This window comes from Myodes glareolus, chromosome 1 (genome assembly GCF_982192425.1).
Source record: "Myodes glareolus chromosome 1, mMyoGla1.1, whole genome shotgun sequence".
NCBI classification, from domain to species: Eukaryota; Metazoa; Chordata; class Mammalia; order Rodentia; family Cricetidae; genus Myodes; species Myodes glareolus.
In genome coordinates, this window is record NC_142026.1 from 106,630,766 (window position 1) to 106,647,614 (window position 16,849).

The following is a 16,849-nucleotide window of genomic DNA, read 5'->3' on the forward strand; positions in this document are numbered from 1 at the left end:
CTCTCCATCACTCACCAGGGCTCCAAGAGTTGTTTTGTCCTATGCAGCACTTTTCACACTATGTTAAGAAAAAAAAATTAAAAATACATGTCTCTCTTTTTTCAGGTCACAGAGTCCTTTAGGGCAACACCACTTCATGTATTTTTTAGAAGAAACCAAGGAAGAAGTGAAGAGACATAATTTTAAGAAATAATTTCTATGGTTTCAGCATATGTCTTCAAGAACAAGCATTATTATAATAGTTATACTATTCAAAACATGGTACTTAAATTTACTTTTACTTCCAGGAGTAAAAAATACATTTAACAATTGCTGTAAGAAGCACTTTGCACGTTATGTTTATGAACTTAGCCCAAATTATGCTTTAGCTTCTGCAAATGTGTGTGTGGTTTCATCAACATTATCTTTCTTGATCAAGAGTGGAAAGAAATGTTTTCTACTATCTAAACAGTGTGAAGAAAACTCTTCACATTTTTAACTGAGCCTTGCTTTTTTAGGTCAGTATCTCCAGAAATGCTATGCTCTGCTAAAGGACTGCTAGGGTTTTCCACCACTTCCGGCCCCATCGTTCCCTCCTTCTTGCCTCACAGACCCCTCATTTTCTCCAAAATATGCTAATACACACTTCCCCTAAAATATTACTGGATGATAATCAATTATCACTTGGAAAAATGACAGCTTCTGTAAATTCTGTGAGTCTAGAAAATCCTCAAATTTGAGTCTTTAGAATCCTTTTCCTGCCCACATCAAAAAAAGAAAAGGAAGAAAATTCTATGACTTTGGGTTAGTCAACATGATAACAAAAGAATGAGCTGTAAAAGGGGGGAAAGTTTTTTTATAAGTTGGACTTAATTGAAGGCTAAAACCTTTTTCTTCAAGGAATACATTTAGAAAGGAACAGGTGGATCGTAAAGAGATAATATCTACACATTGCACATTTGGAAAACTTTGCAAATCAAATACATAGAATATGTAAAATATTTATATAATTCAACACCAAAGAGAACACAATTAAATAAAGTGTTGGTAAATAATACAAAGAAATGTTTTATTGAAAAAAGAAAAACATGGTGCTAATCAATGTAAGATAAAGTGTCCATAGTTATAATTATTAAGAAATTCAAATTAAAACTACAAGAAGAAGTAATAAAAAGGTAACACTAAGCTTCAATGAAGATGTGGTAAAATTGGTTCTTCGTGCATAGTGAATGGAATATTATCCAAAATATCTCTGAATGTGAAGCAATCTAAGTGTCTGTCTTGGGCCTTAAACAAAGAAAATGTGATGCATTCCATATAATAAAGTACTATTAGGAGCAAAAAGAAACAAAATATTAAGTTTTATGACATGGATGAACCACAAAAGCATGATACTAAGTGAAAGATGCTGGGAGCCATAGAAGAGGTGACACATGACTCATATATGAATTGTTTATGGAAGGCAAATATTCAGACAATAAGCCTAGCAGTGGTTGTTTCAGACTGGAATAGAGAGCGAGGATTGCTGGAAAACCACTCAAGCTAGCTTTGTGATGTGATGAAAATGGTCTTAACTAGGCAATGATGGCACAGTATTATCTATCACCCTGCAAGAAACCACTGACTTGTATACTCAAGAGCAGGTTCTATACGATGTAAATTATACCTCAATAAAGACGCCAGAAAAAATAGAATGGAAAGAGGTCCCTGACGTTAAAAGTCTGGATGCATGAAGGAGATAGGTATTTTGGTAAAACCTCAAGAGCAGGAAATGGAAGACAAAGGATACGGGAAAATTGTATGTTTAGCAATCTTCAAAGACAAGTGGCTTAGCCAAACGGATGTGTGATATAGGAGTTTTACAAGACATGAAGAGAATTCTAGCAAAACTTTAATGAGACTAGCCTTGACAATGTGTGATTCAAATATGCTATTGTGTAATTACTTTTTAATTGATAAAGACTTCACCCCGATCATAATAAATATAACATTGTGTCATTGTTCTGGTGAGAATGATTAGGTTATGTTAAAGGTTGCATTTTCTAAAGAACCTCAAAATAGTAGTGATTTCAGCAATAAGACATGCAGTTTAGTGTACTGCATATTCAGTAGAGGCAGATGAGGACTGGGTCTCTCTTAATTGTAGTTACTTAGCAACTAAAACTTTGGGGGTTCCATTTTAACAGTCTACAAAGTCTACAAGGATAGAATATGTGAAATTATTCATTGATTCTTGAAGTATGCATTCCTAAATGGAAGTAACTAGAGCTCATATAGTCAGCAGTGTAACTAAACCATATGATCCCAAAAGGGTACGAAAAGACAAGTCATCCACACATTCAAAAGTAGAATAAATTAAGACATTTTTCTCCTTTTTATTTCTTCACTGTAAACTATCTTTCAAATAATTGAAGATGATAATGATTACAGAGATTAACCTTTCTATAACTTGTTATAATTAGACAGGGCTTGAACCCCAAATAGTTGATGTGTCTATGGTAAAGATAATTTTGGAATTGTTGTTCTCTAACTACTTATTACAAGATAGACAATCACTATGCAAGATGTCTACAGAGAAGCTTGAGAGTTGGAGATTTCAGATTAGATAAAGAAGGAAACACTCACACTAACCCGAGCATTTCAGTAGGGCGCAATCCATCGCTATCTAAGATAAGTAAAACTAGAATTAGGAAGATTGTTGCACATGTGACCTGATGTCTCTTGCCCTCCAGTATCTTCTGGAGTATCCTCCTGTATCTTCTCTGCTTTTCAGAAAATCTTTCCTGACTGCCTCATCTTACATGGAGCCCTGTTTGCATCAGCCACCTCTGCCCCAAGCTATGTTATCAATGAGTAAAGCCTCCCATGCGTCAACCAACTTTGTCTTCTGCACCTCTCCCCTCAACTGCTTTGCTTCAATCCCATTACTCTCATCCCCGCCCTGTTTGTTAACCACATGAAGCAAGCTCTTCACAAGTCTGTACTTGCTGTCCTCAACAAGAAGCTGGTTTCCCCAGATATTTGCAGTGCTTGCTTTCTGCGTGGATTCAGACCCCTGTTCAAATTGCATTTCATCAGAAATGTCTTACCCCAAGGGGAAAATGCTGGGGCCCTGGATGAGGTTTAAGGGACATGGAAACTTCAACCTACATTCTGAGAATAGAAATGTAAGGACTTGTTCATATGTGGGAAGAATAAAGTTAAGGGGTGAGTCCTGATCACCCTGGTAAAAGCATGCCTCGCCCTTCTGCCGCAATGGCTCTATTAACATGCATTTAAAAGTGTAATTTCTCCAAAGAGAAAGGAGCTTTGCATTTTGTTCCTATATGTAATTCTGGCCTCATGAACAATAATTTCTGATGATGAATTTTTAAAATTTGTGCACTGTATCCCATGCTGATACAAGCATAATATTTGTCTATAAAACATCTTTCAATAAACCTTCTCATTTAGTTACTACTTTTTATTCTTTGCAATTATGTTTTGAAGTTAATTTGTAAAGGTCTGGTATTTGTGCACGTTTTATATGAGAATTGGATTACCTAATTGCCACATAAAATGCCAGTGAGGCTTATATACCTATCACCTGACTCATCTTGGTTCTGCTCATGCATGCCTACGTGTGGCTAACCTAGTTGCTTTTCATTTTGGTTTTCGATACAAGGTATCACTACGCAGCCCAGGAGGGCCTCCCAGTTGAGATCTTCCTACTTCCTGCTTTTGCCTGCTGAGCGTGGACTATGGGAGTGTCACACCCTACTGGCTTCCTGCACAGAGTTTTATGAATCATTCTTGTACCTTTCACTTTTAAAAGATAAATGATGATTTATCATTTCATGACCATTTTGTCAGTAGTGCACACTCATACACACACAATGAAGGAAAATGTAAAAATCTCTTATGTGGCATAAGAACTAGTCTCCAATTTTGCTAATTTTTACATTTTTAAATTTACTTAACTCAATACTGGCAGAAATTAGGAAGCCAGGATATTACATCCTGTCTACTGCATCTGTTGTGGATATAGCTTTTATCTGTAGTTCATCCTCTTCCACATTCTTAATTTGGTTCTTTTTTTTTTGGTATATAGATTTTTTAAGTTTAAAATATTTTAAATGTATTTAGATTTTTTTTTATTTGTACGAATGATCTGCATTCATTTCTGTCTATGGGTCACACACGCCCTTGGTGCCAAGGAAGTGATAAGAGGGAGTTGGCCCCTCCTTTAACTGAACTTACACAGACTGTGTAAGCTATGAGCTGCCAGATGCGTGCTGGGAACCGAACCTGTGTCCTCCGCATGAGCCAGGCAGCAAGTCTCTTCACACTGAGCCTTGTTTATGGCACCCTAGAATTTACTTTCTTGAGTTTTTAGCCTCATATTTTTGAGGATTTTTAGTGAGTTTTTGTTAATGTCTTAAATGTTACTGGGGTGGTTTTTTTTTTTTTTCATTTTTTGGCTTTGTTTTTTTTATCTTTGTCTATGTTCTGTAGGAATCAGTATGATTCAAATTGCCTGGGCTTTTGTTGTTGTGGTGATGGGTTTTTTGTTGTTGTTGTTGTTGTTGTTTTTGTTTTGAAATGGCTAATAAGTTTTCCTTGCCATATATCACTATTTATGTAGTAATAATAGTTTTTATGATTCTCAAGATAACTATGAGTTACTTGTCTATCTAAATGTGTTCACCTTATCTTACCAACCTTCAGGGTGAGGGCAATCCTCCCGTGACAGAGGCCAAGGCAAATGCTGCAGGGTTAAGTCAAGGACATTGCTCACATTGAACTGACCCAGGGAGCTGAGTCCTGCGTTTATAACCTACACTTTTGCCTCACCTTAGTAGGACAGGAGTACATTCCAAATATGAGTAATGGGCCCGTTAGAATGTTCTAGCATGGTTCCTGTTACCGTGGTGGTTTTCAGTTCAAAGAATTTAGTCTAGTACCGCAGAACATGATATCACCTGTCAGCTGCTTCCAATTTCAACTTCTGTGTCTTAAAGTAGGGCATACTTCATACCATAAAGTAAACGAAAAGTCAGACTATTAAAAGGCCACAATACCTTGTTTTCCAATGAAAAAGAATAAAACTAATTTAAAGCAAAAGATAGCTAAATTAAATCTCATATGAATAATCAACAAATAGCCACAGAATTTAAAAGAAAGTAAATAGTAATTAGAATTAAGATAGTGAGCCCAAAAGTGATCGTTCACGCTTGTAATCGCAGCAAGGTAGCCTGGAAACTAAAGGAAGAGGACCCAGTCTAAGGCCTACCTGGCTCTTTCTCAAATAATGAAAAGGAACTGAGCAGAATGATGATGAGATTGGTCTCAGACTGGGCTACAGGGCAGGGTTCTATCTGAAAATGTCACGTGACAAAAGTACCTAGATATACATTTTAATATTAAATAGATTTATCAAGAAGGAAGTAATAATTTTAAATGACGCAGTTCAACACAGAGCATCAGAGAGTCCAAGAAAGCAAATGGAGATTCAGGAGCAGAAAATCATGGTGATCGCCTTTGATCCCAGCACATGGGCAGCAGAAGGAGGCAGATCTATGAGTCTGAGCCAGCCTAGTCTACAAATAGAGTGCCAGGACAGTCAGGACTACAAAGAAAAACCCTGTCTAGAAAAACAAAAAATAAAAAGGAGGAGGAGGAGGAAAAAAAAGAAAATTAGGTCAGAAATCAATGAAAGACACCAAACACCAGAGACTCTTAGTAAAACCAAACTCATTTCTCTCCAAATAACTCTATATTTGGGAGTCCTTACACGTGAGTTCTACCAACTTTGCGAGAAGTTAGAGAAGTTAGAAAATAATTTTTGGAACATTACCTTAGAAAATAGAAAAGAGTAAAATCTACAGAGCTCATTTCAGAAAGATAAGGCTAACACAGAGCTAAAATAGATGTCTACTGGCTAATTTAATTATGGTTAAATGTGGAGAGAGAGAGAGAGAGAAAGAGAGAGAGAGAGAGAGAGAGAGAGAGAGAGAGAGAGAGAGAGAGAGAGAATACAATGAGCCTTGATAGCTCAGTGGACAAAGTGGACAGTCTGATTGTGGCTGTGGTGCTGAGACCAGCCATGGTCTACTGAGATGATGGAGGACATCTTGTTGGTCCTAATTTAGGATTCTAAATAGTGATTTCTATTCCAGGAGAATGCTAGCCACTAAGGAGAGCGTCCCAGACCCAGGTTACCGAAGCTGTTAACAATACCCATGAGGAAGCTATTGACATCAGTCTCAAAGGAGGACTGTTTCTCAGGTCCATCTGCAATGTGCTACCTTCAATGAACAAATGAGACCCTGAGACCCTCTAATAAGGTTCTTCCCTTTCATCTCTTGTCCTATGGAAAGAGTGGGACACCCCAACTGCCCTGACACATGGCCTCACACATATAACAAGCTCTCACCCAAAGCTCTTCAAGCACTTCCCTGATAAATATTTAAAGACAATTTATCATGTGGTTGCTGGGAATTGAACTAAGGACCTTTGAAAGAACAGACAGTGTTCTTAGCCACCAAACCATCTCTCCAGTTTAAAGATAAACAGCATTAACTTTAAAACCAACTTATCATGTAAATACCTATAAAATATGGAAAAGGGGAATTTCTTTAAGTAAAAATTAAATGCCAGTGCTTAGAACTTAATGAAAGGATTTTAGATGATTTTCTTTATGACTAGGATAAGACAAGGATTCCCACTCCCGGGATAGCCCTGCCCTCTACTACAAAGGTAAGAAGAAACACAAAAAATAGCTATGATCAAGAGCAAGTCTTGAGGACTTCTAAGGATATCAGTCTCTACTTAGGTGAGCCAATAAAATAAAAAAAAAGATACACGGCTGGAATTCATACGAGAATTCTTCAATACGCTGACAGTCTTTCATTGTATCTTCTATTTTACTGGGAAAAGAATATGGAAAGTGAAGTAAATTGTTATCGGGTTACTATAGAAACAGACGAACTTGTGTGCTTGTGAGTATGTTCTGGGAACTGTCTTAGGAAAGATGACAATGATACTGGCATTTTCTAAACTCTAATAAACGGTCTAGAAATTGCTTTATATTTTGATCCTTTTAAAGGATTTATTTTAGTATTTTTAATTATACGAATGTGTATAAGACACTGTGGGATATTTACTTGTGAGTGCAGGTGCCCACAGAGGCCAGGGACAGGTCCTCTGGACCTGGAATTTCAGGTGGTTATGAACCACCTGACATGGGTGCTGGGAACCAAACTTCGGTCCTCTAAAGGGCACTATGTTTTCTGAATCAATGAGTCATCTCTTTAGACATTGTTTTCAATAAAAAAAAATTCCTGGATCAGATGACCTTGCTAAAGAACTGAGAACATAATTAAAATTATTAGTTTTTAGAAGTCCCTGCTTAAAATGTCCTTATTGGCATGGTCCTAGCATGAGCAGGGTCTGTATTGACGTCTACGGCCCATGTTGCCACCACAAGCCACAGGATACATAGGGTGTAGGCTGCAACCTCTGGTCATGTGTGTGTCTGGAGGCTGTGCTGCAGCCAGGGCCATGGTGATCTGAGTGATCTGTGCTGTCACCCAGGGCCATAGTGTCATCAATTGGGGCCAGGACTGCTGCCAAGGGCCATGTCTGGTGGCTCTACAACAGCCGGGGTCTGAGTTGATGTACCTGGTGCCTTTTACCACTGAGGGCGGTCCAGATGACCAGGCTCTGATCAGCCACCTGAGACCATGTTAGTGTCGGAGGGCCATGGTGCTACAAGGATCACACGGATCTGGGTGACGTTACTTCCCCAGGTCCGGGCTGTTGCCAAGGGCCATGAGGACTTAGTCCGTGGTACAGTTGTGACTGGGGTCTGTACTGATGTCCATTGTCCATGTTGCCATAAAGATCATCGGAGCCAAGCTTGTTGAAATCCAAAGGCTGAGGTGATCTGGCCTTGCCCTTACTGACCCTGGGATAGCTGGCCCTGCCCATCACCGGAACAAGAGTGTTGGCCCCTGCAACCAAGAAAGATGACTTCACCCCTCACCACAGACTGGCACCTCACATGGGCAGCACTAGAGTTGACACTGTTATAGGGGACACAACCTTAAGAGAGTGAGCATAGCAGAGCTGACCCTGCTCTGCCCTTGCCAACCATGTGACGGCATGTATGAGGAAAAGATGCTCCCCCTCGCTACCCACAGCAAGTTAGAATGTTGGGCCTGGAATTCCCTCACTGGCTGCAGCAAATGGAAGAGCAGAGCTGGTAACCCATCTGGGTACTACACTAGAACTGACCCTGTTGGCAGTGGCACAGATGACCTGACCCTGAGGCCTTGAGAGTCATGAGAGGAGGAGACACGACTCTCCCCACTCCAGTCTGCCATATGGTAGCAATGGGTGAGAGAAAGAGGCCCTCCCTTCTACTCCCACACCCCATCCCACCCTCCTGGCCAGCTACCTGAGACAGGCATGATATCCCCAACCTGGGTCAGGTGAGTGTATGAACTAGCGCTGCCCCTCACTAGCTGCAACAACAGGAGAGTTGGCCCTGCACCCGACCAGGATAGCAGCCTTGAGCTGATCCTGTTTGAGGGCATGAAGGTGAGTCAATCCTAAGGGCCTGAAAGGAGGAGAGCTGACATGCCCCCAACACACACACACTCCCCCTACAGCGAGTGAGAGAGAGAGAGAGAGAGAGAGAGAGAGAGAGAGAGAGAGACAGAGACAGAGACAGAGACAGAGAGACAGAGACAGAAATGACCCTGCACCTTGCCTGGGAAAGACAGTGAAGCTGACTTTGGTGGTGTGAGTGTGGATGAGCCTGACCCAAGGGCCTGATAGCAAGAGAGCTGATCCCACTCCTTGCTTCAGGCTGCATTGGGTGGGCTGGCTGATACAGTGCTGGAGAGCTCACCCTGGTGGAGATAATGGAGAAAATTGGCCAGTGGACCAGACCAGCTACCAGCCAGGCCCGGAACAAGGGCTGTGATTTGGCCCACCCCAGCATCCATTTCACTGGGGCATATGGAGGCAATAAACCTACAGATCCAAAGTTGTAGGATCTCCACAACACAGGACAGTGACAGAACATCCAAGAGGAGCCTAGTGAGGACCCAATATGGAAAGTGTAGCCAGAGACCTCAAACCAATTGCAAACAAAGACGAAAGGACAAAAGATGAGCTATAGCTACCATAGCTACAAGACTATTCTTATTTTTTGCTTGTTTGCTTTTTGTTTTGTTGGTTTGTTTTTGTTTTTGTTTTGTTTTGTTTGCTTCTTTGTTTGGTTTTTGATTTTTGTTTGGTTTTGGGGGGAGTTTGCCAGGTGAAGGGCAAATGAGGGTAATGGGAAGATGGGTAGGATAGGAATGCATGATGTGAAATCCACAAAGAAGCAATAAAAGTTTTTTTAAAAAATTACTGTATTAGAAATTCTACTAAATAGTTACAGAAGAAATGGCATCAAGTTTTCTCCAAATCTTTACAAGAAAAGACTTCTAACTAAAAGTTCAGTTAAGCAGGGCGGTAGTGGCACACGCCTTTAATCCCAGCACTTGGAAGGCAGAGACAGGTAGATCTCTGTGATTTCAAGGCCAGCCTGATCTACTAGAGCTAGTTCCAGGACAGACTTCAAAGCTACAGAGAAACCCTGTCTCGAAAAACCAAACACACAAACGCACACACACACACACACACACACACACACACACACACAAGTTTAGTTACAGAGTAGTTGATTAGTGTGGATGAGGTTGTGGATTCACTTCCCAGAATCACAAGGAAAATGACATGAGAAACTCAGACAAGGGGTCATTTTGCCAGCTGTAGAATACAGGCCCATGACCCCACTGCTCAGGAGCCTAAGGCAGAAGGATCGCATTTGAACTACATAGCAAGACCCTGTCTCAAAACAACAACAACAAAGTTTGATCCTCGATCCAACCTTACATGAATCCTGGTGGCAACTATACAAAGAATAAAAATTTAAAGTCAGTAATGTTCTCTAAAATAAATACAAAGTTGTTTTAATATTAAAAACCAATTCAGCAATATCTAACTAATCTGATTATGCTGCATATGCAAAGCCTTGCTTGATATTAATCAATGTAGAAACTTATGGAATCATTATACAAGCTACAGGGGGAATATTTAATAAAAACACATACTCGGGGATTTTATTTTAAAAACCCATTGCTAACAAGGAGACAATGTTCTGTAACCTAAAGTGCACAGCCTCAATGGTGAGTTACGGGTGTTTTCTGTGACTGTAAATGTGATAGGGTTTTGACTCTCACTGTTAGCCTTGCTTCATTTTCTGCTAGAAACACTAACCAGCATTTCAATGGAAAAATGAAGTACAGTTCTGGGAAGGAGAAATAAGTTCTTACAAAATTTGAAGTGTCTAAAAAAAATCAATAATCTAAAAAGACATATTTTTATTAGAGACATATTTTCTTAAAATTCAGCAAACACAACAAACAAAAATGAAAATGTGGAAGCATTCCCAGTTTGTTTGCTTGTGTTTGACTTGGTGTTTTGGGGATGGGTTCCTATATCTTAGGCTGGCCTGAGGCTATTTGTCTCAGGATGGCCTTCAGTCTTTGGCCTCAGTCTCCCTACTACTGGGATTATGGGTATGTGTAATTGCAGCTGCTTAAAATACCATTCATTAACACAGCAATGTGAAAAAACTACTCAGAAAAAATGTCAAAACAGTGAAGATACAAAAAAATTTTACAAACATTACTTACCAAAAAGAAAGACGTAACTTGAGAGACATATCCAGTTCATAGAGCAGAATTTTATAGATCATAACCTCATTGATTTTCAAGAATGTTAATTCTTGTCTAAATATACACTGCTCATCAGAATTCAGGTAGGACTTTTGTGGAGGTTGACGAGTGAATTCTAAAATGTATATGACCATTCAAAGAGTCCAACTTGAAGAATAAGAACACATTATTCCGCAGCAGTCACTTCCAGTTTGGCTGCACTTTCTAGTCATCTGGGAGACGTCTCGGGACAGTGACACCTTACCTCCTACATAATTAAATCTGCACTTGTAAAGGGACAAGCAGACACTGATAATCTTAAAGACGTGTCAGATGTTTCAAACGTGCAGTCAAGTTTGAGAACCACAGCCCTGCAGCATATTCTTACGCATCATGTAGGATGAGCGTGCAGTAACGCTCCAGATCCGCATGCATTAAGACTGATACACTGTCTTAATATGAGGTTAAAGTAAACAGCCCTGTGACTGTGCCTGGAGAAGCAGAGAAGCCACGAGAGGAAATCTTGGTCTGAAACACAGTGTTTATGACTAGGGAACACGATACAGCATGAACTAAGGGAGCTTTTCGACCAGGTAGGGTGTGGGACCCCTCTAATGCTATCACGTGGAAAGCAGATGGTATCTGTGAGTTCAGTGCCAGCTTGGTGCATACAGAGGATTCCTGTCCAGCCGGAGTTACAAAGTAAGATGCTTTCTCACTTTCTTTCCTTTCACTGTCGCTGTACTAATTAGCCCTCTCTAGATCTTGGCCCTCATGTCATAGCGTATACAAAGCAATTGATTTCAGGCAGACAACAGATACAAAGACTAAATAATTGAACTTCAAGAGACTAACAGAGTATTTTCATAATTTACAACAAATAAAAATTTTTTAGCAACATGTAATAGAATTGTAATGCAAACGGATCACTCTAACAGTAAAATTGAAAACTTCCCCTCATGAATGGGTATTCCTAAGAAAATCAAATGGTAAACTTCATAGACGAGAAGGTATTTACACCAGAAAACTAATTATCATATACATATATATACATATATATATATATGTATATATATCATCAAGTCATTAACACAAATTTATAAACCCTAATATAAATGAGTCAGACCCAGGAACCATTGTCCTAAAGAGAATCTTCAAGCATCACAGAAGTGAGAAGAGGGTTGGGGCTATTGCCTAGTGGTAGTGCACTTGCCTAGCATGCATAAGGCCTTAGTTTTGGTCCCCAGTACTGAAATAAGAAAAGAAAGAGAGAAAGAAGGAAAGGAAGAGAGAGAGAAAAAGAGAGAGAGAGAGAGAGAGAGAGAGAGAGAGAGAGAGAGAGAGAGAAAGAGAGAAAGAAAAAAAAGAAAGAGAAGAAAAATCAGAAAAAGAGAAAAAAAAGAGAAAAGAGAGGAAAGCAAAACATAAATTGTAAAGAATAATATAGATAAACTTTACAATACATGTAAGCCAGGCAAAAGAGTACATACTATAATTTTCCATTTACATGAAGTTTATAAATAAACAAAAGTCATGGAATATTGGTTAATTTGGGGAAGAAAGTAGATAACAATTGAAAAGCATTTAAGATGTGTCTTCTAGAGCACTATTTTTCTATATCTTGAGTGACTGTTACATGAATGTACTTACTGTGGAAATTCATTTTAATTAAGTGATAGCATAGTAGTATAAAGTATAAAGGAGGAAGACAGTAATGGATCAAGTTTCTTTTCTGAAACAACTTACTGCTTCTTTAAGTTAATATATAAAACCAAGATTTCTAAGAAATCTCTTCGTTAGATTTCCTAGAGAAGCAGTTGTTATTTATTAAATGTACTTTAAGTCCCTGAACAGCAAAGTCAGCTTTAGAATATGGAGCCAAAACAAGGGAATCAGATGCACCCTGAACATATATTAACACTCATCTCTCAGCTGTCATTCAAAAAAATCAAATGACTGGGCACAAATAATGAAAACATCAACTCACAGACCAGAAGAGGCATTTATTTCCAGGACAAAGGATGCACGTGTGAGCATATTATCTGATGGTACTGAGAAATCTGACCTAACTTGTAAAAAAAAAAAAAATGTAAAAATGGATCCCTGTACATCTCATAGCAATGCGTCCTGAAAATAAACGAAGGACCAAATATAAAATCTGAAACTGTGAAGATGTTACAAAAAAATTCTTCATAGGTATACAGAAAGACTTCTTCTGTAAAGCCCTAAAAGCATTAACTGTGAGATGAGAAGCAATGGATGGACGTCTTAGAAGTGTAAATTCTGATGTGAAAGGGAGTAGATGTGATGAAAGATGGCCTAATCCCAAATAGCAGTTCACAAACTTGAGTAAACCCTGAGGGCGACTAGTACAAACTCGGGAGTTTGGAGGTATGATGGTGTGCATGTGTCAACCTTTTTTTTAAGGTAAAACTGAATAATTGCTTCCTAATTTGTGATAGGGATACATCTTAATAAACCCACTGGAAACTGAAAACATCCAAACTCCCAAATACATTGCATACATTAACCAACTCATGATCATAGCTCAAACCTATTCCATTCCAATCACGTACAGAACATACATTAGAAGAGCAAAGGAAATCAATTCCTTTGTTGTTGCTGTTTGTTTACTCTTTGAGACAGGGTTTCTCTGTGCAACCCTGGACTGGAACATTTTTGTAGACCAGGCTGACCACAAACTCAAAGATCTGCCTGCCTCTGCCTCCAGAGTGCTGGGATTAAAGACATGTACCACCTAAACCTGCTGCAAAATGCCCATTTTAAAACCAAGTGTTTAATGCCCCATGTAACTGATTGACTACTGTACTTAAAATGAAAAAAGGAAACCAGAATGGCTGTGCATTTCTACTACCCTGCAAAGTCAAAAAATTGGAAATCTAACCATGGGAAGTCAGGGACAGGTTGTGAGTGGGAAAGCCAAGCATTCTTTAATTTCCTAATAGTTTCAGTAGACCCAATTCTTTGTTTTGTTTTAATTCTCCTGTTCTTATAAGCAGAAACAGATATCTACCTAGAAAATTTTTTTCAGTTTTTCAGTGCCTTATATGTAATCAAACTAACTTCAAAATGCTAGAAAACATATTGGGGATTTTACTTATAGCAGTAAGTTATACCAAAATTCACCAGCCTAGTTTTCAATAATTTTCAGTGAACTTTAACTCTTCAACACAGAGTTTTAAAGGAATTTTGTGGTCATTGGGTGCTAATTTGTATATCTTTACATAGAATTTGCCACCATTTAAGGAGCTTAGTGGGGTCACTACAGAAAGAGGAGCATGAATGCAAGGCACGCTTAGAAGTCCTTCTGAACTTGGCAGTACTTATTTGTAAGAACTTTGCTTTGATGTCACATTCAGTTTGGGTGAAGCAAAGCAAATTCAGCTGTTCTTTTCTCCTCTAGAAACAAGTATCGACGACATTTTTTGGTTACACCTAACCAACCCTTGATCATAGCTCAATCTGTTCCATTCTGATCAAGTGAAGAACATGCATTATTACAGGGAACAAAATCCTTTTATGATGTTTGTTTGCTTTTTGAGACAGGGTTTCTCTGTATTGCCCTGGTCATCCTGAAATTTGTTCTCTAGACCAGGATAGCCTTGAAGTCAGACATCTGGCCTGCGTTTGCCTTCCAAGTGCTGGGATTAAAGATGTGCCACCACTGCCTGCTACATCTGACAAATGCCCACTTTATACCGATTTTTGAACGCCATTTTATACTCTCCCTCCCCCCCTTTTTTTTAACGCAATCGTAACTATATTCAAAGAGTAGGCAGAAGTAGCACATCATATGTGTTGACTTGTTGAATTCTTATCAAAAAGGATCACAATTCACATAGTTGGACATCACCATCAACTAGAGCCTCAGTTTCTCCCTCCTTCACCAGCTGCTGGGTCTTCACTATTCAACAGTTTGTTACATTTGTGTATGTGTGCACGTGCATGTGTGCTCACATTTTCTTTGGAAAACTCAAGATTTGTGTTTGTGGGTACAATGAGGTTCGAACCTAATCGCCACGCTAGGCCACATACACAGCCTTTCATGTATTTTTTGTTAAAAATCTCTCCCACAAATTCCCAAGAGACTTTAAAAAAAAAAGAAGAAGAACTTTCCAGCAAATTAAAAAAGTAGACAAATGCTTACCTTCAAAGTAGATGCCTGACTGGATTTCTAAGACCCTGGGAAGGGTCCTTAGATCAAGGGAGTGAACAAATTCTTCCAGCGATACCGCCATGGCTCTGTCTTGGTTGGTAAATAGATCTGATTTTTTACAGAAACTTGTGGCTTCTGGATGTCAATTGTCTGCAGTCGCTTTCTTTGCTCATAATTCCTCCTTCTAACAGGCAGAATGTCAAAGGGGAGCCAAACCAGGGCAGAACAACCCTAGGTGGACTTGTCCGTGGTGGTTGCTCTTCACACTTTCTACCTGGGGCAGAGAGGATGTCACACTGCAGTCAAGCTCAGGAGGAACAACTAGAGCAGGGGACGGTAGAGAACAGGCAGGAGGCAGAGTGGGTAAAGCCCTTTTTCTTCTTGCGGCTTCATTTCCTTCTGACACTGAAGCAGGTGTGGGGGTGGGGTGTGTTTGTCTGAACTGACACCACCCAAAGTAATGAGGTTGGCAAGTTGCCAGTGCCTGTGCATCCACAGTGGTGGTGAGACTGTGAAGAAACAGGCACCTGTGGTGTGTGACCACTGCACATGGCCAGAAGGCAGGAGCAGTGTCTCACCTTAAGGGTGGCATGACATCAGTTCATTACCTCTCTGCATCTGGAGTTTAGCTTGGTGTTTTATTTGCATACTCTTGGTGCTTTTATATTAAACTTGATTACAAAAGAGGCCTGTGTCAGCTGTTTTTAGAAACCTGATCCTCAGAAGAGGGTGGGAAACAATCTTCATCTTTTCACATTAAAATTTTTGCTGAACCTTAAAGGAGGGTGGGGTAGAGTGCTATATGAAAACTGGCTCAGGAATTACTGCAGTAGACAATGGGAACCTTCTGGTCTCCACAGTGTGCAGGAAAGTCTTCAAGGGCAATGCTTAGAAACATGACTCCTGGGCTTCGCACAGCTTCCCACTCGCAAACGTTTTTTCAGAACTCACTTGTTAGTTAAATGTAGATTTAAAAACTAAATAAATAAGCTGCACAAGCCCTAAATTCCACAATTCTGCTCTGATGATCAAAGTTTAAAGTTAAAAATGCCCAAAGCCAAAGAAAACAAGAGAAACCTTGCAAAAACTAATCTTTAACCATCAAAAACAGTCTTTCTGTTTGTTTTCATTTTTGTTTTTTTGAAACAAAATTTTTTTGAAACAATATTGGACTGGGATTGCAAGCATGTGTCATGTCGTGTGCTGGAATTACAGACATGTGCCTTGTGCTGGAATTAAAGACATGAGTCATGTGTTGGCGTTACATGTTTGTGTCTTGTGCTGGGATTACAGGCATGTCTCATGTGCTGGACTTATAACCATGTATCATGTGCTGGGATTACAGGCATGTGTCATATTCTGAGATTGCAGGCATGTGTCATCACATCCATTCTAAAGCAGATTTGTTGTTATTGGATTTCTTTTCCTAATTTAACTTTTATTGTTTCTTTGTGTATTTTTTTGCCTTTGAGTAGATTTGTTTTAATTATTTTTAAATTCATTTTACATACCAACAACAGTTACCCCTCTCTCCCCATCTCCTTCCCCACTAGCTCCAGCCTACCCCCTATCCACTCCTCAGAAAGAATAAGACTTCCCATGGGGAGTCAGCAAAGTCTGGCATTAAGTTAAGGCTGGAACAAGCATCTTCATCCTACATCAAGGCAGAGCAAGGCATCCCATCATAGGGAATAGGTTTGAAAAGCCAGTTCATGCACCAGGGAGAGATCCTGGTCCCACTTCTAGGGTCCCCTCAGACAGACCAAGATACACTCTGTGGTCCATATGCAGAGGGTCTATTTATTTCCCATGAAGGCTATACAGCTGTCAGCCTAGAGTCTGTGAATTCCTATGAGCTCCATCTGGTCAGCTGTCTCCATGGCATGGCATGTTCTTCACACACACACACACACACACACACACACACACACACACACAC

General features: G+C 39.6%; 1 protein-coding gene across 2 annotated transcripts in view; it reads right to left on the reverse strand.

Moving 5' to 3' along the window:
• Nucleotides 1-15,274, reverse strand: part of Themis (thymocyte selection associated) — a 182,957-nt gene extending 167,683 nt beyond the window's left edge. For both annotated transcript variants that reach the window (XM_087911259.1, XM_087911258.1), the window contains exon 1: nt 14,902-15,274. In XM_087911259.1, the coding sequence (XP_087767385.1) occupies nt 14,902-14,992 (91 nt within the window). In that variant the 5' untranslated portion in view covers nt 14,993-15,274. The remainder of the gene's footprint in view (nt 1-14,901) is intronic.
• Nucleotides 15,275-16,849: the final 1,575 nt, after the last annotated feature.